The 26,749-nt window shown below is 33.3% G+C and overlaps 3 protein-coding genes and 1 long non-coding RNA gene across 5 annotated transcripts; all 4 read right to left on the bottom strand.

The window, feature by feature from the left end:
* Positions 1–513: 513 nt before the first annotated feature.
* Positions 514–6,326, bottom strand: LOC140049922 (phosphatidylinositol 3,4,5-trisphosphate 3-phosphatase TPTE2-like). Its single transcript, XM_072094875.1, has 16 exons — positions 6,256–6,326; positions 5,765–5,812; positions 5,453–5,614; positions 5,061–5,180; positions 3,865–3,955; positions 3,486–3,549; positions 3,179–3,304; positions 2,714–2,795; positions 2,479–2,567; positions 2,251–2,312; positions 2,020–2,100; positions 1,736–1,841; positions 1,528–1,625; positions 1,314–1,412; positions 1,007–1,077; positions 514–919 (listed from the first exon to the last, which is right to left on the bottom strand). Exons 1-16 carry the CDS (start codon positions 6,324–6,326, stop codon positions 814–816), a joined length of 1,476 nt encoding a protein of 491 aa, XP_071950976.1. The 3' UTR covers positions 514–813.
* A 2,803-nt stretch (positions 6,327–9,129) lies between these two features.
* LOC140049453 (mitochondrial ornithine transporter 1-like) lies at positions 9,130–13,519 on the bottom strand. 2 transcript variants are annotated; one of them, XM_072094338.1, is made up of 6 exons: positions 13,440–13,519; positions 11,793–11,881; positions 11,016–11,412; positions 10,560–10,732; positions 10,253–10,411; positions 9,130–9,927 (listed from the first exon to the last, which is right to left on the bottom strand). In XM_072094338.1, exons 2-6 carry the CDS (start codon positions 11,872–11,874, stop codon positions 9,806–9,808), a joined length of 933 nt encoding a protein of 310 aa, XP_071950439.1. In that variant the 5' UTR covers positions 11,875–11,881; positions 13,440–13,519; the 3' UTR covers positions 9,130–9,805. The 2 variants fall into 2 exon arrangements, with proteins under 2 accessions (XP_071950439.1, XP_071950438.1); XM_072094337.1 differs by lacking the exon at positions 13,440–13,519 and adding an exon at positions 12,294–12,425.
* An 86-nt stretch (positions 13,520–13,605) lies between these two features.
* Positions 13,606–25,096, bottom strand: LOC140050432 (cilia- and flagella-associated protein 337-like). The gene is made up of 23 exons (XM_072095610.1): positions 24,626–25,096; positions 20,846–20,899; positions 20,470–20,550; positions 20,258–20,323; positions 19,880–20,050; positions 19,712–19,771; positions 19,500–19,588; positions 19,203–19,295; positions 18,984–19,076; positions 18,655–18,842; positions 18,184–18,442; positions 17,891–17,996; positions 17,532–17,689; positions 17,259–17,361; positions 16,798–17,145; positions 16,394–16,556; positions 16,043–16,194; positions 15,637–15,778; positions 15,504–15,543; positions 15,300–15,388; positions 15,008–15,207; positions 14,638–14,747; positions 13,606–14,286 (listed from the first exon to the last, which is right to left on the bottom strand). Exons 1-23 carry the CDS (start codon positions 24,986–24,988, stop codon positions 14,130–14,132), a joined length of 3,285 nt encoding a protein of 1,094 aa, XP_071951711.1. The 5' UTR covers positions 24,989–25,096; the 3' UTR covers positions 13,606–14,129.
* Positions 25,097–25,117: 21 nt separating this feature from the next.
* LOC140050431 (uncharacterized) lies at positions 25,118–26,692 on the bottom strand. The gene is made up of 3 exons (XR_011845395.1): positions 26,383–26,692; positions 25,648–25,704; positions 25,118–25,166 (listed from the first exon to the last, which is right to left on the bottom strand). It is a non-coding gene; the product is annotated as an uncharacterized lncRNA (long non-coding RNA).
* Positions 26,693–26,749: the final 57 nt, after the last annotated feature.

Here is a 26,749-nt window from a genome sequence, read left to right as displayed (position 1 = left end):
CTGACAGAGTTAACGACTTCGTAACGCTATCCGGGGCTCCTGCGCCTAATGATTTTGAGCGTGGAGATTGTTCTTAACGAAAAAGCTTTCGTTGTCAACGTTTTCTATTCGAATGACTTTCTGTTGAGCACAAATTTACAATTCGAATACAAAAAGTACTCAACGAATACGACAAATAGCTACTTTGCGAGTGAAATTTGAGGGCTGGCTGTAGCACACAAATTCAATTCAATAATCAATCATCATTTCCCATCTGTGTTAAATTTCACAGTTTTAAACAAATGAGACGATATTGTTTGTGGAATGCGCTATATTAACATTATTATTGTCATCCGTAGGCCTACTCGGTGCATTATGTAGTTTGGCATCACACATTAGGCCTACTCATTTCAGAAAGTACAACAAATTAATGATTCTGTCTGAAATTTAATATTTTACAATTTGTTTATAAGCTGCTATACTCATTTGAATTAAGCATGCATTCTGCAGTAAATATTTTCTGAAGTAGGCTGGGAAGGGAGCTAATATTTACGATGGGCAATGCATGCTAGACTTCAACGATCCTTTCAATACTTTCCCAAGAATACAATACAACTTGGTTCTTCATAAATATTAAATTATTAATTAATTATTAACTGGAATCTTAATATCTGGACAGTGTCCGAAAGGTTAGATGATTCACTCCTGATCCTCTTCACTTTGTCTAGTTTGTCCCACTTAGTGCTCAGATAATAACTCTATCGATTAATGTAATCGTAAGTATCAAAATATCATTGCAACTGCGAGCCAGCAGTATTAACAGAGTACGGTAGTTTAACAGTTTTGCGTAAGTTTTACATGAACCGCAAAATTCTTGTTGAACACATTAAACTGTTCATCTTTGTGAGGATTATCCAGCTCGTCTCTTGTCAGGAAAAGGCTATAGACAAGACAAAAGAAGAAGTAGATTTTTTTTAAATTAAAATTAAGTACTGGATTACAAGCAGTAACTAGAACACTTTTTTACCTGTCGTTTTTAATGAAAGCTGTGTGAAACCAGAAGAAGAAAGCACAATGATCATAGGCCTTTGGCACCTTCTGGAAAAAGAAAAACCAGAGATGATAAACGGCGCAATCTGTTAGTATGATAATTCAGTTGACTAGACGTGTAGGCCTCAAGCTCTGCCTCAAACTTTATTATTTGACATAATAATGTGATATGCCCAAATAATTATGTACATGATGATGTCATACAACTATATTTTAGCATATCACTACCATATTTGGGCACATTAAAAGAAATTGCATGAATTCGATAGAATTCTCTGACTTGCCTTATGAGATGAAGTAAAACGTATTTTGATATCTCCCTTGAAAGGAGGACAGTTGATGAGATTTGCTGTGATGTTGTCTTTGCCTGCATCGTAGATTGCCTGATAATACAAAGAGGTAATAAAGAGGTTTTATCTAACAAACATATTTAAAATAATAAAGTACCGGTTTAAAGAAAGTAAAGATAACTTGATGTCGCATTAGGTGATCACTTACCGTGCAGTTGAGATTTTTAGCAAACACAGATTTTAATATTGTTTTACCGCTACACATTACCTCCAAACTTAGATCACTGCCATTACCTGCACCAAATCCTAGTAAAACAAGATGTATGAATTACATAATTGTTTATTGAAATGATTTTGTGTCTACAGAACGTTTCTTTTCATGAAGTGATAAGAAAAATATAAATAAAAGTACGAACCCTGTAAAGACTGTACTTGGATGGACTCTATCTTGAATGTGGACGAGTTAGGAATCATACCATTGTGCGTGTATTTAACCATTTCATAATAACCAACATACCGAGCCTGTGGTAACAACAAATACACATTGTAAGAACTACTACCAACAATTGTACAATGCAAACTAACTTACTTAATTTTGTACAGTTGTTCTTACTTAAGTACTTGGTACTTAATTGACGTACTTGGGTACTTACTAACTTACTTAAGTGTTTACTTGAAATACTTAAATTCCAGTACTTACTTGACTGGGTGTTTGTACACCTTGAAATTTACTCCCAACATCGTAATCTGTTCTACGATTTCCAAAATGGTCCAGCGCTTCCTAAAAATCAAAATAAAACATCACTTGAATATGAAATTTGAAAACGTAATAATGAATAATTAATTTATTCTAATATAAGTGTTAAAATACGTGTATAGTTTATAAATAAATTAATATACTTTTATTTGACAAAGTTAAAATATGTCTTACCTTTGCTGTTTTAAATTCAGCCGATTCCAACAGCCAACAACTTATACATGTACCAGTCCGTCCTATTAAAAAAAACAATATTAGTTTTAGGAGGATAAATGAAAAGATACAATTACTTTACTTGCTTAAGTGCTTATATGTTCTTACTTACCTTATTGAAGTACCGGTACTTGCTATACTAGTTATTACTAAACAACAATAACGAACGCTAGAAACTTAAAAACGTACCTTTTCCACCTTTACAATGCACCACAATTACATTCTTTGGGTCTTTTTCAATCCATTCTTTGGCATTAGCAGTGAACTTCTGTAGTTCTCTGAAACCAAATATTCAACATATTCATTCACATTCACATGTATGCACAATTTATCATCATATTGAAATGCGATAAAGATGAGTTTTAGGAAGAAAAGAACAAATTTAGACAATTAGTTGACTTAATCAGTAAAGGGTCCAACTCACACTAGATGTGGCACATTATGATCATCTATCATGACTCGTTGAACTCGAAATTGGAAATAAGATTCATCGTAATGTTTCTCACCTAAAACATAAATATAAGTGATAATTGTTACATTATGGTGTAATAAACTTAGACGTTCTTCTAAATCATCTAAATGTTTTGATATAATTTGGTTACAAATGGTTGAAAGCGTCCAATATAAAACATAATATATATGCCTATTGCCTACGTCATTTTCATTGCAAAAAGCATTCATCAACCACCATGTAATATCTCATGTGTTATAGGTGGCAGGTAATGTATGGTACAATCATAGTAAGTAAGTTGCTACTATACACACAAGTTATCAAAGGATAGGATCTGCGCTGTTGTAAAAAGTCCCCTTCATTTCCAATTTATATTCTTAAGTAAGTATTCTTAAGTTAAGTACCGGTAACCCATATACAAATAATAATGTAACTTACTGCAAAGATTGTAGACTTTGTAATGGTTGCAGTGTTTGAATTCTAAAAACTTGGAAACTTCTTTGATAGAATTTCTGTACAATTTTTGTTTACCAGATGATGGGAATGATGTAGCTATAATACGATCTGAAACAGAACATTTTAGGGTGTATACATCCAACAATAAACATTGATACAACATTTCCGAGAATGTGATGCTCTATTGAGAAAATAAACCCATAGTTTAAACATTTCAATCATAAAAGTTAAGATTCAAGCTGCTGTGTACACATTGTGTTAACATGTAAGCAATCTATAATCGCCAAACCTGTTATGTATGTTAGATCCAGGTCAAATCCTTCTTCACGATACCTTCTTTTGTTTTCCGAAACCTAAAGACATTAATTACAAGGCAAATGAGATAAATATTTTGCATATATCAGTAAACAATTAGGCATAACAGTAAAGTATTTAATCATTTTGGCAATAGACATGATAAACTTTACAAAACATAGAAATATAAAATATAAAAGTAGAAGATGGAGCCGAGGAGAGACAAACGCATTAAGAACGCTGTCACCGGTATGTGTGTGTGAGTCTCTCCAACAATCATACGTTGTTTTTTGTTGTTAACTAAGAGTTCTCATCTGTTATATGATTGAATGGTCAGTTTATTGTCTTATTATAAAACAAGAAGTTCAATTCACCATTCGTCTTGAAGCCTTGTTGACATGATCTCTTTCAGTTAAAAGACGTACGAACAAGAAGACCCTCATCAGACGACACACTACCACTAATCTGAAAAAACACACCAAAGTAACATTACATTTATATAATATTGAGGGAGAAATATTAAAATATGCTAATGAAGTCACCAACCAATAAAGCATATCTCACGAAACATCGTATTCTCACAAGTTAATTTGAATACTACTATAACATTATTTATATCGTCCCTGTCCCAGCCTCAGCTGTTTTAAGTCACCCTCATTATTTATATCGTCCCTGTCCCAGCCTCAGCTGTTTTAAGTCACCCTCATTATTTATATCGTCCCTGTCACAGCCTCAGCTGTTTTAAGTCACCCTCATTATTTATATCGTCCCTGTCCCAGCCTCAGCTGTTTTAAGTCACCCTCATTATTTATATCGTCCCTGTCCCAGCCTCAGCTGTTTTAAGTCACCCTCATTATTTATATCGTCCCTGTCCCAGCCTCAGCTGTTTTAAGTCACCCTCATTATTTATATCGTCCCTGTCCCAGCCTCAGCTGTTTTAAGTCACCCTCATTATTTATATCGTCCCTGTCCCAGCCTCAGCTGTTTTAAGTCACCCTCATTATTTATATCGTCCCTGTCCCAGCCTCAGCTGTTTTAAGTCACCCTCATTATTTATATCGTCCCTGTCCCAGCCTCAGCTGTTTTAAGTCACCCTCATTATTTATATCGTCCCTGTCCCAGCCTCGGCTGTTTTAAGTCACCCTCATTATTTATATCGTCCCTGTCCCAGCCTCGGCTGTTTTAAGTCACCCTCATTATTTATATCGTCCCTGTCCCAGCCTCGGCTGTTTTAAGTCACCCTCATTATTTATATCGTCCCTGTCCCAGCCTCGGCTGTTTTAAGTCACCCTCATTATTTATATCGTCCCTGTCCCAGCCTCGGCTGTTTTAAGTCACCCTCATTATTTATATCGTCCCTGTCCCAGCCTCGGCTGTTTTAAGTCACCCTCATTAAACAAAGTGTAATACAAATATAAAAACAATACTAGATTGTACGATAAATGAAAGAAAATTATATTTTAGTGTGATCAGTATAGTTACATCGTTCTTGTTTTTTTTGTGTAATAAATAATACAGAAGTTATTTTCTGAAAAAAGGGTAATTAAATCAAACAAATATGTCTACATACTTGTAATACTGGCCCACATCTCCAGAGAAATCAACAGATACATAGACAATAGTAACTGAACCCGTTAAAAATACAATAAATGTATCAATTAAATCGATAGTGCTGTAGAAAAATTTCTTTCTAAAACAAAACAAAATATACATTGAATGTACAGAATAAAAAATGAATATAACAAACATTAATTCTGGTTATAATATGTGTAATGAAGAAATGATGATTATAATGTTGTTGATGATGATATGATAAAGATTTAAGGGTCTTCTTAAGTTCTGTTTACACACAAATATGGTAGTGATATGCCCAAATATGGTAGTGATATGACATTATCATGTCCATATATGGGCACCGTCAAATTTTTGATAAATAATGATGGATATTAATAATGTTCTCACCCTTTAGCAAACATACGTAAGGACAGTTCCATTATAAAGTAGCTGAGTATAGTGAGAGATATGATGTCATATGTTGTAAGATACGGTCCTTTTACCGGGTCTTCTATTATATCAACAATCACGATAATAATATCGAAAATAACCAGAAACACGCCAAAAAGTCTGTCAAATTAAACATTGTTTTAAACAAATTTCACAATCGAATTATTAAGAAAAACTTTGGTTATTCCATTTAATTATCGTTTTAAAGGAAGTCTGTGTGTTAATCTTAATAATTAGAAAGATTACAACAATCTATAAATTACATGTTACCTGACATATAGATGCTCCGTAAACCACTTTGCTTTTAGCCTGGCTTTTCTGTGAAAATAAAATGTACAAAGTTCGACAAGTATGAGGGGTTACAATACCAGACGGCACAATAATTATAATATAAATTATAGTTATATAGGTCCAGCATAATAATGAGTCTCTCAATCATTGAAGTAAAGCAAGAAATGGCAAGATTGTTAAATAAACGAAAAAGCTCGTTGGAAGAAAAGTCTTCATCTTGATCTTAGAATTGGCTAAATTAGAAATTGGTAGAGAATTCCGCAACACAATAGAATCATCAACACCTTCAAAGTGTAGTTTTCGAATAAATTGGCACATAGATTGAAATTGGTAGGGAATTCCAACCAACACCTTAAAAAATGTCTATATAAATGATTATTATAAGATAAAATATATTACTTTATTGTTGTAAGTTCTTTCGTTGGTTGAATCCCATTTAGTGTTTCCTGGTGGTCTGACAGCTGCAAGACAGCGCTAGAATTGCTTTGTGCATCACCAATCCCTTGTAAATGCACTGCATCGGTTCCATTAGACAGGTCATTTGAAAAAGTGACTGCTATTTGTGGAATGTCTTCCTCATCGTCATCTTCAAATCTTTCATAACTCATGGTGAATGCTATGATATTGTACAGATGAACAATAAATGCAGATTAATCTATAATAATATGCTAATGTTCATCCCACTATGTAGAAAAGATGATAGATAGGCCTATACAGCCTATATATAATTACAAACACTAGAGATAGATTTTCAATTAATCGTAAAAATGACAATAATTTACTAAACACACATGGCTAAATAAAGTTGTATACTGCTGTATTTATCAGTTGATCTCAATAAACAAATTTAGTGGATTAATATAAGGGAGACACCTTAAGTATCCCTTAAGTCCCCCCCCCCCCACCCTGAATAATGGTTGGTCTTTAGAGAGTTAAAACAGGGACTTGGTTAAAACCTCCTCGTTAATTTCAAGGGAATATGTTTCCTTGAAAGGGAAGTCCTGTCATTTAATATGGATGTCCCAAAGGGGAAATTCTACTGTAGGAAATGAATAATAGATTGTAATTAAAAAAACAATTGTACACAAGAAAATTAAGTATCTACCTTACAAATAAGTAACAGGAAGCAGGCAAGTACTTAAAATAAAGCACGTCCCGTGCCTGGAGTTACCATACTCAAGACTAAGTACTGTAGTTGTAAAGTAAACTGGTTATCATGTCTAATATTTAAACTAAATAACAAAGTTCACATGTAATCATGATGTACGGTCAAAGTTCATAAAGTTTCATTGAAAGCTCATATTATTGTAAAGCAATACAAAAAAACCAATAATTCTATCTTTAGCAACATGGTCTTTAGAATCATATAAACACTGATCGTTTTGTTTTAATTTTGAATTTTTGTTAGGGGCACTGTTTACAATTATTCTACTGCAGTTGTTGAGCTTCAAAATGTTTATTAAGAAAGCATTTTTCATTAAAATCATATGTTACTGCAGTAAGAAATGTAGTTACTACAGTAAAACAGCAGTAGAAATGTTGACGTGGTTTGTTACTAGAAACTACTCCAAGAATGTTGGTAAATAGGCAGAATTAGTCCAGTAAAACAGCAGTAGAAATGTTGATGGTTTGTTACTAGAAACTACTCCAAGAATGTTGGTAAATAGGCAGAATTAATCCAGTAAAACTGAGCAGTAGAAATGTTGACGTGGTTTGTTACTAGAAACTACTCCAAGAATGTTGGTAAATAGGCAGAATTAATCCAGTAAAACAGCAGTAGAAATGTTGACATGGTTTGTTACTAGAAACTACTCAAAGAATATTGGTAAAAAGGCAGAATTAATCCAGTAAAACAGCAGTAGAAATGTTTACATGGTTTGTTACTAGAAACTACTCCAAGAATGTTGGTAAATAGGCAGAATTAATCCAGTAAAACAGCAGTAGAAATGTTGACGTGGTTTGTTACTAGAAACTACCAAGAATGTTGGTAAATAGGCAGAATTAATCCAGTAAAACAGCAGTAGAAATGTTGACGTGGTTTGTTACTAGAAACTACTCCAAGAATGTAGGTAAATAGGCAGAATTAATCCAGTAAAACAGCATTAGAAATGTTGACGTGGTTTGTTACTAGAAACTACTCCAAGAATGTTGGTAAAAAGGCAGAATTAATCCAGTAAAACAGCAGTAGAAATGTTGACGTGGTTTGTTACTAGAAACTACTTCAAGAATGTTGGTAAATAGGCAGAATTAATCCAGTAAAACAGCAGTAGAAATGTTGACGTGGTTTGTTACTAGAAACTACTCCAAGAATGTTGGTAAATAGGCAGAATTAATCCAGTAAAACAGCAGTAGAAATGTTGACGTGGTTTGTTACTAGAAACTACTCCAAGAATGTTGGTAAAAAGGCAGAATTAATCCAGTAAAACAGCAGTAGAAATGTTGACGTGGTTTGTTACTAGAAACTACTCCAAGAATGTTGGTAAATAGGCAGAATTAATCCAGTAAAACAGCAGTAGAAATGTTGACATGGTTTGTTACTAGAAACTACTCCAAGAATGTAGGTAAATAGGCAGATTAATCCAGTAAAACAGCAGTAGAAATGTTGACGTGGTTTGTTACTAGAAACTACTCCAAGAATGTTGGTAAATAGGCAGAATTAATCCAGTAAAACAGCAGTAGAAATGTTGACATGGTTTGTTACTAGAAACTACTCCAAGAATGTAGGTAAATAGGCAGATTAATCCAGTAAAACAGCAGTAGAAATGTTGACGTGGTTTGTTACTAGAAACTACTCCAAGAATGTTGGTAAATAGGCAGAATTAATCTTGTATAGTGAAGTCAGCAGAAACAACATCATCACTCATCATTATTATCACTGGTGTAACCATCATTTTTTTAAATCATCATCACCATTATTTATAATTTGAAAGTACAGATTACAAATACTATACACAGTGTTTATGAAAAAATATTTAATTGCTATTATCACAGGATAAAAGTTAAGATACAGAGTTTAGTACTATTTATGTTATTTATTAAAACATCTTTCAAACCTCCTTCTGGAGTCCGACTCTGGCAAATAATGGCATCCGAATGTGAAGATGCTCCACGCGGCTATGGACCAATCATGCTTCTTGATATGCGCGAACCAGAACTGAAGCCTGTGTGAAAGATCCTTTAATTTACCTTATACAATGCAAAGGATAAAATATTATGAGTTCAGCAGTTTATTTTTCCATGTTTAGGCGATGCCTCTCTCCCTCCGCCTCCACACTCAGCTATTCACACTCAGCTATTCACACTCAGCTATTTCTAAATCTTACAGCCAACAATAGGCTAATATATTTCTTTTTTTTTCTCATTACATTTCAATGATTCACCAAGTAGGTTTGCAATTTTTATTTTAAAATGATTTATCTCTTACCTATAAACTGGGATTACCATAGTAATATAAATATATTTACATTATTTTGTAATATATATACAGTATGTGTAGTACAGTATATTTCTTTTTAAAATTAATTACATTTCATGATTTACCCTGTAGATTTATATTTTACAATTATTTATTTATACCTAAAAACTTTGATTACTATAGTAATATAAATATTTTTACATTACTTCATAATTTATTAATATTACTACAGTGCACAAATAAATAAATAAATAAATAAAAAATATAAATAAAGTAAAAAAAAAATTAATTAAATCAAACCTCTACTAACAGCAAAATTAATATCAATCAACCAAATAAATATTAAATACAGTATTGATGGTTCTAAGAAGCCTAAATTTAGATATACTGTAAGTGTCAACAATCAGAAAGAGCGTTTGATTTGAGATGGCCAACGACCTAGGGCTTAGATATGCAATGTGTCTTTGGTAATCATCCTAAAACCTAGAAATCAACAAAACTGTGTCTAGGAATAGGGTGTCCTAATTTAATGCATGAATTAACATGACCTGACATGTCATCACTAACCAAAAGATTCCTTAGTAACTAGAGAGTTAAAATGATAATTACTGAGGACCAATGGCACGTAGATGATTCTTGGTCCATTCAAACGTGATAAACATTGCAGCATTTGCAGGGAAGGCCCTCAACACACACGGAATCAAACCGCTTGTAAATGCTGGAAGACCTGAAATTAACAAATACATAGATCATTCATTTTAATATTAATACTATTTTGAGATTATACACTACTCTAACATGGACTGCAAAATGCATTTCTTATGGTCCTAACTTCTTTTGTTAAGAGGCAATGAGGATTTCTCAATGTACCTTTATTAAGTTCTTTATGTCTTTATGTCTTATGGCCGGCTTTATGTCTCAAAAGACGAGTCCAATATCACATTACCATTATGCCATACTGCTCTCTCTATTTACTTTTATGGAACGGACATCGAACGGATGTCAAATGTTGAATATGATTCAATTAAAAATAAAAGTATTGCACAACTTACCTTCAGTTTTGAGTACTTTAATGAACGTAGCTCCAAAGCCTGGCATTGCGCCAACCATTGATTGGACTTGGATTCTAGATTTAATAACATCAATTGGATAGATAAGAGTCCACAGTGCTGTACCAGCTATACCACCACATATCAATGTAGGTACTGGTCCTGCAAAATACACACACAATAAGTTATTGGTTGTAACACATAGTGATGGTAAACAAAGCGTGAGCAATATTTCAAATTTTAAAAATATGTCACATTATGAATGATGATGATAGACTTTTATCATTTACAATGCTACCAGTAAACCTACCAATGTCTTCTTTTGCTACACCAGCTGGTGCTATTCGTTGCCTACAAAATTCATAAACCCCAAAGAGGATAAAGAAGCCTGGCATTTCTCTCAGCCATGTACTTGTCAGGCCTTGAAACAGTCCTCCTATACCGTCAGCTTTTATCAAATTTTTTGTTACTTGCCATGGACCACTACAATAAAACAATGTTTGAATACCAGTATCATTAAGTTACAGTACTTATTTAAATAATATTTACTGTTGATTTAAAGTTTGCGGTACATCACATATATTAGTTCTGAAAAGAACTGTTGAGTTTCTCAACGTTTCGATCAATATGCTTTGATCGTCCTCAGGAGTGAGAATGATTTACTATACTGTACATTTTTAATCTATATTAACTAAAAAGTAAGTGCTGCACAAATGAGGCAAGACTGAAGAGCAAAAGTATGATGCAATGTTAACCTTTGACCTACACTTTTTTAACAGATCCCAGTTCATTTCCATACGCTTCCTGCATAGCTTGTACCCGGCATTTAACCAGTTCTGTCGGACATAAAACAATAGAAGAAAAAAAGGCCGCTGTTCCACCAGCACAAGAATTTTGAAAAGTGGTTAAATTTTCCGGTTTATCAACACGAAAAAGACTACAAATTGCTTTTTGACAAAGTCCATAGCACATGAAGACTACAGACGTCTCGCCAACGACCGCAGCGCATGCTGGCAGACTCCCTCTATAGATTCCTGGTATACCTTCTTTGTTTAAAGTCTGTTTCAGACAAAATAAACTATTTTTGTACAGATGTGGATAAGTCTGCATTTTAACTTTGATTGTATCAAATGGCTGGCCTACATATGCACACACAACACCACCTGTGGATAACAAAATTATACTTAGGTTTCATTTAAATCAAATTTCAAAAAGCTTTTTTTGTATAGAATGCAATTTAAATAAATATCTTGCTTGAAGATTTATCAGTTAATTGATATGTTTTAAGCTCTGTCTACATTATCAAACTTTATGTGACAACAAAATGTGATGTGACCATATATGGACATGATGATTTCATACCACTACTATATTTGGGCATATCACTACCATATTTAGGCGCATCACATTTTGTTTTTCTAAACTGGTTTTATAGTGTAGACAGAGCTTAAGCAGTAATTCCTCGATGCTTAAATTATATTAAGAGCTGAAAATGAATTTGTATGAATTCAAAATGAACTAAAATTGCGTTAAAATAACTGACCTACAGCTCCTGCCATTAAGTCAGCAAATGCATGGTAAAAACCAACAATCTTACGACGTTGCTCTGGTTGTGCAGAAGCCATTTCAAATCTACAAAAATAAAAATAGTTATTAATAGTAGTAATTTTACTGATAAAATACAATGGCATGAAAACCAATTTAAATCTTTTGACGTCCTCTAGCTAGGCCTAAAATAAACTAAGCTAATTTAATTATCAGCCTTTATTTTTCATTATGTTTTATATATTTAAAAAAAAAATCAAAATTAGTTAATTTAAGTCAAAATATTGATTAGGTTTATTTCAAAACTAAAGACTGCCCTCTCAGTCTCTGTGGTTGTTTATTGACGTATTGTATGTGCCGAATGAAAAGTTATTTTTATTATTTTTTTACCGATTTTAACTTGTTTTTGGAACAAAAAATATATATAAGTTACATTTACCACTAACTAGAGAATGTTAATAACATGTAATTGACATAATTTTATATTATAAAACCTTACCGGGAAATACCGGGTGTAGATTAGAATGACCGATCGTTTTGGCTTTGCGCCGCGCCATGGTCCTTCCTACTAGACTGTACTAAAAACGGAACAGCCTAGCCCAGGCCTAGGCTAGCCTTTTTTGGGCCTAAGGGCCTAGGTAGCGACTAGCAAAACCGCTAGAGGGCAGCAGACATCTTTAGGGAATAGACAAGTGTGACCCTTAACCTGTTAAAAAGGGGTCAACTTGCGCATGAATTTACGAACTCTGATTGGCTATTCAGAAAAAACGAATGACTGTACGATCTTTTCCGGAAAATTCCGATGAAAAATTTGAAATTTCTTTGCCCACATGTCTTCGCGATGACATTTTATTTTGGGCTCGAAATGTTAGTAAAATCAGAAAAAATCGAAAACATGCCTAATATTTTGGGATTTTGCTTATATATTTTAGATATATTTATATTTTAACAGTGTACGCCTTTGGTTTTACATAAATATCACCTATATTGGATCACAAAAGGTTTTTAATCACCTGATGCTAGGTGAGTAAGCAATTCTAGGCCGCGAAGTGCCTGATGACGTCATCACACAGCCTGGCTGAGGTGGGGGTATTCCTCCGGGACATTCGCGCAGTCCGGGGAGAGGGTAAACATAAAATAAGTACTTTCTATCTTATTTTTGTGATTTTGACACAATTTCCAAACAAAATGTGGTACTATGCAAATATATATTTATCACCATCAACTTTCTAATTAAAAATATGTTCATAAAATGTATTTATATGTGTTTTAGTAGTATTTTCACCCAGTGACTATTTGTGTACAAGGTCACAAACGCGGGGTGGGGATTCCTATGTAAACAAAGGATAGTGATGGTGCCAAATTTTTACACCTTATTTTATTCATAACTTTCGAAATACTCAATCAATTTTGTTGATTTAAAGTTTAAAATGCTTACGATTATATACTCTTTCAAACTGAACACTATTCAAATGCAGAAAGATAAATTGAAAAACATATGCCAGTCCCTAGCCTAGGTAGCCTAGGCTAGCTAGCTAGACATAATACTGTATAGGCCTAGGGCCACGCCTTTTGTCTAATTACATTACATATTTGATAAATTAAAATAGAAAATAGAAAATTCGGATCCATATACGTCACTTACGTTTGTCTTAATCTTAATCAAATTAATTTAGGAATGAAAATCAACAGACACAAAACAGTAAACTAAAAAAAATACACGAGTCGTGCAGTGCTGTGCGTTCTGGGGCGCGATAACGTTATTGCTTTGTAAAACGCGTCAACTACCAAACTTGTTTGAATAAAACCGTCAACACAACATATTTAAGCAATTATGATATTTAATAACAAAAACATCACATAATATATTATTATTGCAAGGTAAAAATTAATTGTTTTCATGATTTCATAAAATATATGTCAATTTCTTTAGGTGTAGATCAGGCTTGAAATGTATATCATTTGTTGCTATTAGTATTATTATCAAACATAATGTTTGATGTAATTGGAAGAATATCAGGTAAAGCCCACAAAAAAGAACATTTCACTTTTTAGTATTTACAACAGCCATATTGTTATAATTCACAATTTTATAAAGAAATACACCAGGCCATAACCGAACCAAAAAGTCCTTTTTAAAACACTGAGTCAAACCATACTAATATATTTTTATCATACAATATATAATACAACAACCACACAATGATTTATATACTTTAGAGAACAATATAAAAAATAACGAAACAAATCTGGTAGCAAAATATATTTGCATGAGGTACACCTCTTATATGTAACAAATAATTGCACATGTTTTAGTATTGATAGGTAAAATAGTTTAGAAGGGAAAGCCGAGTGGGTCTTGCATCTTATCTTTGTTTTTGATTGGATGAGTTATTGGAGGCGTGTCATCCAGGTTGAAACATTTTAACTGTTGGTACGCATTCTGACCTCCTCTGTCTTTTGGGTTGACCTTTAAGCGCTCATGACGTAATCTGAAAAACATTTGTAGAAAATGATTTTGTAAAAGATGTTATGAAATATGTTATACAATAAAGGACATTATAAAAACTAATAAAAAAAGCTCAAGAATGGATCAATTTTGTAAAAAAGTCTGACAGGAATACAACCAGCAACCTCTCCCTTAAAAAGTGGGTATCATACCATGAGACCGTTGTATTATCATGACTAAAGTTCAAAAAGAGAAAGTTTGCCTTTAAAACCCTGGAATGTTTATCCAAAAATATTGAGACTGCACATTCAAGTACAGTACTAGGATTTATTTCAAAATGTTAAATTTGCTCAACTTTCCCACAACCTAAATACAGATACAAATGATACCTTACCTTTTTCCACAACTGTTATCAAACGGTTTTGTTTTCAGTTCATTTGCTATCATTGTATCATCATAATGGAATGTAAATCTGCTATTAAAACTCATGCTTGTCACTTCCGCCTGCAAAAGAAAGCAACCAAATTAAAATCAAAGTGAATCTTTGTCCTCCTCTGGACCAATGCAAAGAAACTACTCTATTGAAGCATGTTAGGGTTAGATCACAATTCCACGATAAAGGCAGGTCCTCTAAATTTAGAAATTTCCAATGCAAAAGATAGGACATTAGGTTTGGAACTTTTACCATTTTTAGGCCATGTCTCCCTCCTATTTTAAAATCCTGGAGCCACCACTGCACATTGTATTAAAAAAGACAAAGTTACCTCATCTGTGGAGCTGGTTCCATTCAAAGAGTCACCATCCTCCGAATCTGCACGGATGACATCTTCAGTTGAGGACTTTGTATTAAGAACAGGATGAGATGGCATACTTAGTGGATCAACTAAGACATCATATGGAACCATTGGGTGTATATAAGTAGACGGATTGTAAATGTCCCATGTCTCAGTTTGGCCAAGGGTACCTTGAAGAAGAAAAACAAATCTTTTATTTAAAATTACTGAAGAGCTCCATTTCAATTTATAATGTATCAATTTACAACAAAAAAACCCTTACCAATGTAATGTCCTCCTGTAGTCCACAGTCGAACAGTGCAGTCATTTGAGCTTGTTATGACAACATCACTACCCTCAACTAAGTCCATGCTTTACAGAATAAAACAATTAAAAGATTTAACAAAAGTACATGAATTCACAAGTAGAATGCATATTTGCAGAAAAATGGAAAAAGAATGTTCACATTATTGTACTAAAAACTTACCAAGTTATGCTTTCAACATGTGCTCTCCATGATGCCAGGGCTGAGAATAAACATAGAAAACATAAAGTAAACTCATACTGAAAGAAATACAAAATATAAAGCTAAATTAGGACCAACAGAAGACGTGTCTTACTTTCTGGAGGATCAGACTCTTTTACACCGTCACAATAGCCTTCAATGTTGTAAGTATTCACAAAGCCTTGAGCGTCACCACTTAACAGCTTTTTATTATCAGAACTAACCACAAGGAAACTTAAAGGACACTGCTTCTTATTCTGAAAAAAAAAAGTTATAAAGTAATAATAATGCTAAAAATGTTCTTTTCTTGCTAATACAGTACTATTTCAGAAAATAATATAATATCAACGACTGCTTCAGTAAAGGTCATCTCATCAGATGTAGAAGAGTTTACAGCTAAGATAATTTGAAGTAAGTCTATCTTTTCTGGTAGTCTTATATGAATAATATTTCTGTATAATGGAAATTTTAAAATATAGACGGAACAGTTTTAGCAACAAAAACAAATTAGTTTTACATACTACTTGGAACTTTGAGTGGAGGATACCGCCATTATAAACATTCCAGAAATGTATACATCCTCTTGGTCCACTAGCTACAAGCTGGGCTGAAAATTTATCACTTACTCTAGAACATAGAAAGACCAGCTTACGGATGCTGTTATCACCATCCACTATCAACATAAAAGACAAGGTGTTTAATTAATTTGTGTTATAGCAAGCAACACGCAATTACAAGATGGATAAACAAGGTCTTTAAAGATAAAGGTTTATGGAGTGGAGAAAAAACACTAGGAATCAATCACACTCAGGCTAAAGGAAACAAACAGTCTAAAAAAATTCTCCTATTATAAACTCCTATTATATACTCACACTGTTGATGATCATACTCTGAGTCAGGAGGAGAAAACAAATGGCAATAAATATGACCAGATACGAGATTCCACACTATGACCTCTCCATCATAGCTTGATGTTGCTAGAAGACTAGGAGCACAGGCAGCAACAGACAGGATGTCTTCTCTGTGACCATTTTTCTACAAAAAAAGAGAAAAATATTTGGAATTATCTTTATTTTTTAGAATTTCAATTCTGATATATACAAAGTAACATAAACAATAAAATTGCTTTTCATTTTCAGTAATGTCAAAGATAACTACTGCAGAGATCAAAACAGGTCTTAATTTAATACCAGATTTGTGACCAAGCCGGGTCTTTATGTTAAAGCTTAATTTTTTCAACTATGATCAAGATTTAAAAGCAGTTCCATTATCTTACCACATCATCTGTCCATTTTGGTAAAGGGTTCTGTACATGTCTAAAATCATCCATTGAATCAGAATACATATTTATCCTTCGATCCCAACCGACGGATAAGACAAAACGATTCTTGTTCATTTCTACGTAAACAACATCTGAAACTTCTTCAAAACCTTCAAATCTTTCAAGTCTTTTTAAACAATGGCCATTATTGTAATTCCATACTTTAAGTCTTCCATCTCGACCTCCTGTTATAAGACGTCTTCCTGATACATCAAAAGTCATACATGTAATTGCTTGATCGTCATGGGCTTGAGAAAATTCAAAAACTGCATTTCCGGTTTCAAAATCCCATAATTTGACGACCTGAAAAATAAAATTTAGGTTAAAAAAATCATCAGAAAATAATGATCTTAAATTTACTTACATAATTTATTTATTTATTACTAAGTTTTGACAAACAGTAAGTGTGTACTTACAGATCCTTCTGAGCATGTGACAATATGTTGGAAGCTTGAGTTGTACTTTGCACACAGCACTGGTTCCTTGTGGGTAATTGCTATATCTGCATGCATCTGTACTCTATACAGAAAAAAACAAGATTTTTAGGAGTAAAGGAATTTATTTCCAATTGAGTTCTCAATAATGAATGCCTTTATTTTAATTTTTTCTTATTAGGTAAACTCATGGTTCCTAAGATTATTAAGTCATCTGCTTATAGGCCTAATATAAAGTATGTCTTTTGAACTTACTTAATTTTCAAGCCAAGGAAAGCCATCTGGTCAGTGCTTGTGGCAACAGCTAGGCACTTGACAACAGAATTATAATGACAGGCTTGGATGTCGCCTCGTATCTTGTGTGATTTGGGTCTGACAGTTAGCATGCATGCTTGGTCTTTGATGTCCCAAACCTTTTCAAATTGAACAATCAAATTTTAGTTTTTTATTTTACCAAACACTTTTTGTAAAAAATAAATATAGCAATCATTTTTTTGCCAGTATCTAAAAATAGATCAATTTTTTTCCTTCTTCCATGTTTTTCTAAGAAATGTTGTTTTTGCCTTTCTTAATCAATATAGACAAGTATTTAAGTAGTATTTTGAATACCATACCTTGACAGTTTTATCCTGTGATATGCTGAAAATCCTATCCTCATCAGTTGCTATGAAAAGACCAGTTATTGGAGCATTGTGTCCACGTAGCATTCCTGTTGGTTTCCTGTTTTGTGTAAAAAAAAACCGATAGAAAATATTTTGGAGAAAATAACAAGATGCCAATAAACCATTAAATTCTACCTATGATTCTGTACAGAGATGTACTTCTTTTTATAAATTATCACATAAAAAAATTATTGCAGATACACCTGTATTTATTTGAAACAGATGGTATACACAATATTACTTACACAGGGACATAGGGATTCCAAATCCTAACAATTCTATCCATTCCTCCAGTAACAATCACATTCTTTTTCTTGGAAAAGTCAAATGTTTTCACTCCTTTATGAATTCTAAACACTAGCTGATCGTTGTCTAGATGTCTTCGTGCTTGTGCATAGTTCTGTTGCGCAATCTTTGCCTTTCGTTCAGCCGTGTCAGGTGACTTGGTCATTTCACGAATTTCCCTAAGCTGTGACTCTACATGGGTGCTGCCTACTGTGTTGCCTGCCAAAGCAAAAAAAGAAAAACATTTCATATGGATTAATTACTAATTGAGTAAGAAGAATAAGAACTTCATGAAATTAAAAGTCAAATTTGCACAATAAAAAAGTTGGTAGAATATTATAAATAAGTAGTGGTGTGCAGGTAATGAACTGGGTCTTCTGGGAGAATTTGTACTGATGAGGTTGCCAAGTATAAAAAAATTAAATACTTACCAATGACAAGTGCAGTGTTCTCATTGTTTGAACATGATATAATCATTCTAATTTCATCATAATAGCGGACTTCAGCTACCCAATCATTGTGAACTTTCCAACGAAGGAATTTAGTGAGAGGTGAATGTGCTACCTTCTCAAGTGTGACACTGGCTATTCCATCAGTTTTTGGCATTTTTTTCCAAGTTCTACAACAAATAAAACATTGATGTTCAGAAGGTGGATTAATAGGCCTACAGAAATCTAAGAATCACTAAATAATTATGCAACTAAAGATTAAAAAATAATTCTGTTGTGGAAAAACTCCTAGGATGATGCGCCATTCATACCTGAGAGTTTCGCCTGCACCTTTGATAATAATGATATTAATGCAGCCTTCACTATCACCAAATATTATCAGACACTCATCATACCCAGTAGCACTGAAATAAGAACATAAACAATTTCTAACTCTAACAGGTAAAGTTACTTTAATAAAAACTTGAATCTTCAAAAACAGAGGTAATATTTAATTTTTTAAATTTAACAAAACAATAAAGAATACTCACCAATATGCCAATTTGAGTGGTGTTGTTTCTAATCCTGATATCTGGCAGTATGGCTCAAATGTACTTAACTCGTAAAACTGTATTTCTCGATCCCTAATTTAACAAAATTAAATATATAATAATAATAATTTTGAATTTTCTATGAATTTATCATTTATCAAATAATCAAGCAATTGTTAAAGATAAAACATTATAACACAAACTATTTACAGTTTTTACAGAATCCTTTGGTAAATCAATTAAACTATTGTCTCTTCTTTCTTGTAAGATAAGAAGTGCAGAATGAATGTAACTTACCCTGTTCCAAGAATAAACTTATTATATTGTGGCATCAGTATGAAGTCTGTGATCCATTTTGGTTTCTGTCTACTAGTGTTCTGGTCAACCTGAAATGTTACAGTAGTACAACACGTTAATCTCACTTCACACAAAGGAACACTTTTAGCTTTATTTTAAGTATTTTTAATGTTCGTTAAATTTCATAAAACAAGTTTTTTTTTCAAACATACCATAACGGATCTAGTTCTTTTCAATTCCATTGCTCCGTTCCAAAAAGATATTGCACCATCCTGAAAATAATCAATCATAACATTCATAAACAGTAGCACTTACAATAATTATCTTAATCACTATTAATATATTAAAATATTCTCATCATGAAGAATCATTATATGTACCTGACTAACAACGACAAATGTCCCATCTGACATGTTACAAACTCGCAGGACATTTTCGCGATGCGGCATTGGATGAGATGTGGCTGGAAGCTGGAAGACTACTTCTTTTTCACGTAGATATGAATCTTCCTTTTCCTCATATTCAAGTTGCATGTAAGTACAAAATTTATCCTAAAAAAGAAGGATATTAGTTAATCTTAATTACAATTACTCTTCACTCTCATTTTTTCTTCAAAGTGGTAACAGTTTTTTTTCTCTTTTTTAAACTAAAATACCTCCACTTTTATTTATTCGTCGTAATTCCTTTTTCCATTTTCTTTTTGTAACTTTTATTTTGTTTTTTGAAAATAAATAGTAAATCAATAAGACAGTACTTACCCAGGCTATGAAGCCTTCAGACGATGAATCAATCTTCATAAACAAAGCTGTCACTTGGTCTTCATTCTGAAAATAAACGAAAAAATGTTTATAATTATTAAATTAGAACATAAAAACATCTACAGAATAAACAACAGATAAACTATAAACATGTATTGCTTTACAGCATGTAACATGAACTAAACACTTTGATTCTTGAAAGAGAAACTTACCAATTTACCACGTAACCCAAGTGAGTTCTTAATAACTGCCTGGAACTGTTCCAATGATAATGTTCCATTTTTGTTCACTTCCTAGAAAAATAAGTAACACATTGAAAATCAATCAATCTATTTACATAAGTAAGCCATTTAAGTAAGAATATTACACATACAATCATTTTAAGTGCTCATTGACTGTTAATATTGTCTATATATTCATAAAAAGTCTAAATTTAAAATTTATAGAGTACATTAAGATTAAATGAAAAAACATTGAATTCAACCATCAACTTCAAATCAGATCCAGCAATAATTTGAAAAAAATAGTTAATATTAAATGATTTTGACATTTAAGATAGAAAACACACACAAAAAATATCTAATTTACCAGAAAAGATTGCTTCAGCTTGTGTAAATGCTCAAGACTGATTCTTTCTTCAATCTGTATAACAATAAAAAAAGTAAATTTACTTATTTAATTTACTTTAAACTAAAAATGTAAACAATAATGAAAGGAAGTTTGCATAAGCATATCTTCTGTTTGTTCAAAATATGCTAAACAAAAAGTAAAAGTTTTGCAAAGAAGAATTGTCAACCAAAATAGTCTTTTTCTTCTATATGCAGCTACACATTCTGTCACATACAAGTTTGACAATTCATCTGATATTATTGAAACAAGAGACAAAAAATGAAATATAAAAGTACAGCCAAAAGGATATCATTACCAATGCTTCAAAAACTTCTGTTATATTTTCCATAAATGTCGATTGTTAGGAAGTTTATCAACAAAAACCTGGTAGAAATCTTAGTTTGCAACGCTCTGCAGGGATATTGTTTAAATAATTAACTTGGTGTTCACTTGCCAAGCAATTACTAAGGTATATTGTTCACAGTTATTATATTACACAGTATTAATTAGTTGCAATGGTTTCTGGAAATTCAAGCCAAGATAGATTCTAAGGTTGGGTTCACACTAGGATATATTCAAGCTGCATCAGGCTGTCCCTGTAGCAACCAAACATTATATGAAAATAATGTTGAAGTCTCTTTTCAGTGAGAAGAAATACTCAGTACACTTCTACCGAGAAGAAAAACACTCTAACACTAAAAGTTCAATCCTCTTTGGACACAGTTCTGCAGCATTGTAGACAAACTAAAACAAATTTAAAAATAATTGCAAACAAGAGAAAAAATATTGATATTGATAGAATTATGAAATAAGTCTGAGCCATAATTTATACTTACCCAACCTTTAACTTTACCAGAAGCAAAATAATCATCTACAGACCTATCAATCAATGCATTTAACATCACTATACCTAAATACTGCTGCTTAATACAAATATACCAAATGAAATGAAATAGTAAAGGAAAAAAAAGATACCGTCTGTAAACTGCTCTGGAACATCAACTGTTTTCTCAGCGGCTTCATAATTGTCAAAACAGAAATTTTATCTTAAAATTTCCATGGTAATGAATGGAAAAAATAATCTTCGCATCTCATCAAATTATGCTACGACATTTATTGAATACAGCTGCTTTCAAGTTTTAAAATTGCAAGGTTAAGAGCGAAGATAGATGGAACCTCTGTACAGGGCACACGTACAATCTGCTAATTGAATACGCATACTGTCTTTTGTCTTTACATGTAAAAAATGTGTAAACATCTATAACATAATTTATATGTTTTTCTATATCAAAATAATGAGATTGGATTAAATGATTAAATCATTTCTCAAAAATGTGTACGCACATCCCTACGAGATAAATCAATTCAACCGGTTTGAAGTCTAAATTCAGACTCTTAACAGGAAAATTCAATAGAGTAGTTGCTATGGCGATGAAGCACTAGGAGAGATTTAAGCAGAAATCTATTAAAAGAGTCGTTACGTTGCAGCTGCTAACAAACAATGATCAACAGACCCTTCAAAGTAATTACTAATTGAAAGTTCACAAAACCATTGACACATAAAATGATGTGGTCAACTCACGAATCATTTTCACCGATGCTTGACCAGTTCATACCAAAACATAGACACATGTGTACTGTATTTAATAATATCTTCATCCTCAAATTGAGGAAAATTGAATTAGCTTCTCTACGATGACCCACAGCAGTCATAGTGCAGGTCGTCCACGACAAAAATGTGTACACTTATCTGAGAAGACTTTTTTTTATTGCTTATAACACAATTTAAAGTACATAACACTTTAACAGTAGTTTCCGAATAGCATCATGAAACACATGTTGGAATATTTCAAATCTTATGTATATGGTCAGGTTGGCGACTAAACATTAAGTTTATTTATTATATTGTTATCGCAAATTTACAATTGTTAGGTGTAGATAATCGATCATTGTTCAATATTAAACAACACATTATATATTTTTTAATACAAAATAATTATAAGTTATACTGTATTCCAGTATTCACCACAAAACACATGTAAACTATAATTGCAACATAATTCAATGAAGAAACAACATCCTACCCCCTCAACCACTCCCCTTCCTTTTAATTCACAATCACCCCCCCCCCCCCCTTACCTAGCCTAAAAGTATCCCCCTTACCTAGCCTAAAAGTATCCCCCTTACCTAGCTTAAAAATACCCCCTTACTTAGCTTTAAAATAACCCCTTACAGGGGCGCAGCCAGTGGGGGGGTCACGGGGGTCCTGACCCCCCCTTTTTTTTAGAAAAAATAAATAAAAACATGAGACAACAATACAGATCAAATCATCCTGGAGATACTGTGGAAGATTACTACCGAGCAGTATTACCAAATCAACTTCTTGATCATTTACAAACCGAGTTAAAAACCCGTTTTTCTGCCGATAACAGGCCATGCTTTAAAATATTTGGCGTAGCACCCGAGTCTATCGTGAAGTGTAATGTTGAAGAAGTCTTCAAGGAACTTGAATTTGGTACGATGATCTGCCAAGACACGAACATCTTCATTCCGAGCTTCAGTGATGGAAGCGACTGTGTAAAATTAGCGGATCCAGATGTGTTCCCGAATGTGCGTGCACTTCTTCTAATCGCGTAGGCCTATGCCCGTAACGTCTGCTGAAGCTGAGCGGAGTTTTTTCGACGTTGTGGAGAACGAAAACCTGTTTGCGAAATCACATGTCTTATGAGCAGCTTTCGGGACTGTGCCTCATGAACATACACTTTAACATGAACATTAATACAGAGAATGTCATTCGCGAATTCTGTCTCCAAGCCAAGAAGAATGTTCCAAACTTATGTGTTTAAAGATGCATCACGCGATGTCTAGAGCGCCGTTATAGTAACTAACGTAAAATGTATGATAATAATTTAGAAGTTAGTTATTACAATTATGTATAAGCTATCACCTACTGTATACTATACATTCGAACAAAATAGGTGTATTTTTTAACAAAATATTGTATGTACTGGGTATGATAAGCGTCTCACATACACACGGAGCCAAGATAGCTTCTTGGACTTGCACAGTGTATGAACTCTAAACTTACGGTTCTCATTTAATAATATCACTCCATGCTATCATTCTAATTTCTTTTTTCAAACTTTTGTAACTCTACGTTCATTTCATGCAACTTTTTTATTGGTGAAAAGGGAGGAATTCAAATAATTCCTCCTGAGTTTACAGCCTCTCTACACAAATCAACAAACAAGCAAGAAAAAAAGTGTTTGTCTGTGGCAGCCTGGAATATAAAAATGTTCTGTAATGAAAATGAGAGTTGTTTTTTGTTTTCTTTGTTTCAGTTTATTAGTGTTAACATTGTCATATTTGTGTGTGCGTAAACCGATTCAAATGATCTAGATTGCGCTAGACCGCCAAAGCTTCCAGGGGGCGAAGCCCCCTGGACCCCGACCGGGGGCCCTTGGCGGCCCCCTGGCCCCCAGCCCATGGTTGCTCGCTTCGCTCGCAAAATACTCACATATTTGGTTGACCCCCCCTTTAATTCTTTGTTGGCTGCGCCCCTGCCTTACCTAGCTTTAAAATATCCCCTTACCTAGCTTAAAATACCCCTTACCTAGCTTTAAAATACCCCCTTACCTAGCTTTAAATACCCCCTTACCTAGCTTTAAAATACCCCCTTACCTAGCCTCAAAATACCCCCTTACCTAGCTTTAAAATACCCACTTACCTAGCCTCAAAATACCCCCAATTATTATTTACCTTTATCTTTGAACCAGTCAATATTTGAGCAGTTTGTATTCTAGTACGTTTAGTTGTATAAGCATTCTCTTCTTGCCTATCTGCTATACCGTCTGCACCACTGATACTTAGCCGTCGAACTTGAGTATCAATCTTACCAAAATCATCTTCTTGTCTGGTAGTCCAACAGGCCGACGTTAGCCCCTGTCGTGACTTAGTTGATTGAAGTTTGTGGCCTGGTCTGTCCCCATTATATACCAAACCCCCTGCCGCTGTAGCGGGACGAACTTCATCGAAGTTGTTAGGCACAGTATAATAAGACTGAAGTTTAGCATTAGCTGATGTTGGTCTAATAATACGTCCGGACTTCTTAACATGTGGCATGCCTTTGGCTGCTTTAGGCTGCTGGCCTACCAAGTCCAAAAGTTTTTGTTCATCGTATGTTATCTCACTGCTGAACTTGAAGCGATTATCGCGGTCAGCACGACCCGTGCTTTCGCCCCATTTACTTCGGTTTAGAATCTGATTACCCAGGGCAGAGTAATCCGCCGAATTCATTCGGCTAAAATAAATTATGAATGATAATTAAATTAATCAAATAAAATATTCAAAAAAACATATTAATACAAATTTTGAATTATTTGTAGAAAATAACAGGAAATAAGTAATTTACAACCGAACTATTTGTTTACTTGTCACGGCTTAGCATCATGTTGCTATGGTAACAACTTAAGTAACTCACCACAGTACGAGAGTAGGACTATGTATCGATTAATACAGTTACTGCGTATTAAGTTGGATTGAATTAAAGTAATTTCTATTGATTATCGATCAATTATAACACTGTTAAATGTAATATTAGGCATAATGACAATTGAAATAATAATAAACAGGCCTATACAATAGTAGGCCTAGTATACTATAATAGGTCTGTTTAAAAAAAATAAAAACAAAAAAGACGGATATTAAATATTCTAATTATTATATCATGTATATAACCTTATTATATTTGATTGTTGTTTTAAATATAACCAGGTATTTACCGGCGATTAGCCCGTCTATGATACCAAATTGACGCCCATCCTTGGTTTGAACCGTTCCTGAAATTTATAAAAAATTTTACAGTATATTAAGCCTAGGCCTAGTGAATATTTCAAATTTTAATATCAAATAAACAAAAACAAGGAATTAAACTAGGCTTAAGGCCCATTTACACTAGGACGATATAACGATCGACGATAAATAGACAATATGTGCATTTTTCATACATAAAACAAATATAGGCCTAAAAACTTTTCATTCTAGAACTATAGAATGACCTATGCTTCCTTTGATGAAAATGATATTTTCACACGTCCAATCAAATGACGTCATGATTAGTAAGAGCAATAATATCGTGACAATACAACGATTTTATTGTTTTTATTTATCATGACGTCATTTGATTGGAATTTTAAAAATATTATTTCTATCAAAGACAGCATAAATGATTATCCTATAGTTCTAGAACGAAAACCTAATTTATTTTGTTTTATGTAAAAAAAATGCATTTTTATATATTTATCGTCCATCGTTATCGTCCTAGTGTAAATGGGCCTTTACGTAAAATAGCTTTTAGCCTTTCATTTATCTGTGTCAAACAAATTGTTATTTCAATGTTGTGGGGAAAGGATTTACTAATACTTGGGTACTCATTTGGAGCTCAACCCCACCTAACCCGCCGCTTCTGATACCATATGATACGTTATTAAATATTATTATTATTATACACTACTCACTGCTGTATATCGTGCCACGATGAGTTCGGCGTTGTCCAGGCAACTTTACGTGCGGCTTTGATCAAATTAGCTGCTCCTTTAAACCCCGTCTTTTGTTTGCCACCACCACCAGCAGCATTATGATTTAAATGTTCATTCGAAGACGAACCTGGCATCCAGCTGATTTTATTTTAATTACAGTATCACATTTTAAATAACAAATTCAAAAAGAGAAGTAAATATTAAGTTTGAAGCTTATTTTTTGTATATGTCGTGTCCGCTCTCTCTTCGTTGACGACGGCGCAGCGTACAAGGTTACCATGGAATAGTAACCAATGAGACGCGTCATTCCGTTTCTGCGTACGTACGGTACGCATACACGCGGAAA

Source organism: Antedon mediterranea, chromosome 5, assembly GCF_964355755.1.
Source record: "Antedon mediterranea chromosome 5, ecAntMedi1.1, whole genome shotgun sequence".
NCBI lineage: Eukaryota > Metazoa > Echinodermata > Crinoidea > Comatulida > Antedonidae > Antedon > Antedon mediterranea.
Note: the sequence above shows the minus strand (reverse complement) of the source record. Positions and strands in the feature narration are given on the sequence as shown.